Source organism: Sinocyclocheilus rhinocerous, unplaced genomic scaffold, assembly GCF_001515625.1.
Source record: "Sinocyclocheilus rhinocerous isolate Xijiao unplaced genomic scaffold, SAMN03320098_v1.1 scaffold1762, whole genome shotgun sequence".
In the NCBI taxonomy this organism is placed as follows: Eukaryota; Metazoa; Chordata; class Actinopteri; order Cypriniformes; family Cyprinidae; genus Sinocyclocheilus; species Sinocyclocheilus rhinocerous.
Window position 1 is genome coordinate 190,346 of NW_015636932.1, and position 2,462 is coordinate 192,807.

General features: G+C 38.3%; 1 protein-coding gene across 1 annotated transcript in view; it reads right to left on the reverse strand.

Annotated features, from left to right (window-relative positions):
- Positions 1–2,462, reverse strand: part of LOC107748298 (vacuolar protein sorting-associated protein 41 homolog) — a 35,570-nt gene that overhangs the window by 2,126 nt on the left and 30,982 nt on the right. The window contains exons 23-27 of the mRNA XM_016563036.1: positions 1,747–1,801; positions 1,438–1,578; positions 1,207–1,343; positions 970–1,069; positions 806–850 (exon numbers count right to left, since the gene is read on the reverse strand). Of these exons, the coding sequence (XP_016418522.1) occupies positions 806–850; positions 970–1,069; positions 1,207–1,343; positions 1,438–1,578; positions 1,747–1,801 (478 nt within the window). The remainder of the gene's footprint in view (positions 1–805; positions 851–969; positions 1,070–1,206; positions 1,344–1,437; positions 1,579–1,746; positions 1,802–2,462) is intronic.

Consider the following 2,462-nt stretch of genomic DNA (forward strand, 5'->3'; position numbering starts at 1 on the left):
CAGGAGGTTTTGGAGCACTTTATGCTTCCATCTGCTGACAAGCTTTATGGAGATGCTGATTTCCTTTTCCAGCAGGACTTTAGCACCTGCCCACAGTGCCAAAACCACTTCCAAGTGGTTTGCTGACCATGATATTACTGTGCTTGATTGGCCAGCCAACATGCCTGACCTGAAGCCTATATGGAATCTATGGGATATTTTCAAGAGAAAGATGAGAAACAGTGGATCCGAGCTGAAGCTCAATAGTTTCTCAGCAGAGCCACAGGCTGATCGCTTCATTCACTCCTCACTGATGCTGGAGTTTGTGCTAAAGGAGCCCCAATCCAATTACTGAGTTCAGAAATCAACATACTTTAAAGAACGTGAACTTTTCTGTTATGCAAATCCTTTTTTTGATTGATCTTAGGATATATTCTAATATTTTGAGATACTGGATTTTTGACTTTCATGAGCTGTAAGCTCTAATCATCAAAATAAAAAAAAATAAAAACATTTGAAATGTTTTACTTTACATGTAATGAATCTAGAATATATGAAAGTTTCACTTTTTGAAATAAGTTGCAAAAAATGAACTTTTTCACGATATTCAAATTTTTTGAGATGCACCTGTACATATACACTCAAACACACACAACTTATATAATAGCATAGTTATTTAATATGCATTCATTTTCAAGAAATAGGTTTATAATTTTTTTCTATATTGTATTTTATATTTTATTTCTTCTATATTTCTCCATATATTTCATGTGTGGGTATGTGTTCATGTATACAAATGGATGCATTAAAAGTCATTAGGGTGTACCTGATGGTAAAATAGGAGTGTGGCAGGATTCACAGATGTTTTCTTCTATGAGAAACAAAAGCAAAAGAATTTTGTAGCATTTCTAGTGAACTAAACAGCTGCTGATTTGCCCTGATATTTATTAATTTTGTCCTAGATGACAGGAAGACGAAACACTTGTTTACCATCCACCTGCACTCCTCTTTTTTGTGTCCTGTGCATCCTCTGTAGAAGAGACAGTGAATCTGCCACCAGGATCTTCTTACAGCCCTCTCTCAGTAAGATCTACAGGACAAACATCAAGATGTTCTGAACACTTTCCATGAACACAAAATGATCAAGCAAATGTATCTTAACAAGCATCTAGTTATATTAGTATTCTAGTCTGAATGGAATGCTGGTTTAACCGGCAGTGATCACACCTGTAGATTGTAGTCTTGTAGAATCTTAACCAGTGAGTCTCTGAGGTTAGGAATCTCCATCCCTTCTTTAATGCGGTGAATGAGCAGGATGGGGTCCACATGGGTTCCAATGTTATTCAAGAGGCCTGTGATAAACGCTAGAGTGAAGAAAACAAACAAGAAGCATTACTAATATTGTAAGTTCCAATTTTTTTTTAGCAGAAAGAGCTGCTGTAGAGTCAGGTCTCATACGTGGTTTGTCTATAGAGTAAGAGATGAGATCGTCCCAGAGTTCTCTGTCATCCTGCTCTTTAGCAAACTCGATGGCCTTGTCCACATCCGCCAGCTCCTCCATGATCATTTGCAGGGCACGTCTGCAGTTTCCCATACGACCTGACGGGAAAAAAGCATACATCAGAAGCACTAGAGGCTACAGCCAGTTGAAAAGTTTACACACAGTGACATCTCCTCTGTTGCACTGGATCAATTACTGTGTAAAGAACTATAACATGCATTCAAGTTTGATGACAGAAATGCACAGATCAATGATTCAGAACTCACTGAGCAGGAAGACTGTCTCTTCTACAAAGTGCCTCTGCTGACAGATTTCCAGAGCCTGAAAGACACAAAGCAACTGTTCAAAATCTGTATTCATACCCCTTCCCTTTTTTTCACGTTTTGTTATGTTGCTGCCTTATGTTAAACTGCTTTAAATGACTTTTTTTTTCCACATCATTCTACATTCCATACAATATAATGACAAAGCAAAAAACAGGTTTTTAACATCTTCGCAAATTTATGAAAAATAATCAACTTAAATGATTCCATTGCATAAGTATTCATACCCTTATCTGGGACAGTTGAAATTTAGCTCAGGAGTTCATATTGCTTGTAGATGTTACTAGACTTCGAGTATACTTAAGCTGTAGCAAATTCAATTGAATGGGTATGATTTGGAAAGGCACACACGTCTTAATAAAACGTCTTGGATAAACATCACTGCAACACTCCACCGATCTGGGCTTTATGTGTGGCCAAACTCAATCCTCTCCTCAGTGAAGACACATTAAAACACACTTGGTATTTGCAAAAAAGCACCTAAAGGACCCTCAGGCTGTGAGACAATATTCTCTGGTCTGATGAACCTCAATTCTAAACGTCATGTTTGAAGGAAACCAGCTCTGCTCATCACCTGCAGAGTACCATCCCAAAAGTAAAGTGTGCTGGTAGCAGCCTCATGCTGTGGAGCTGTTTTTCAGCGGCAGGGACTGAGGGAC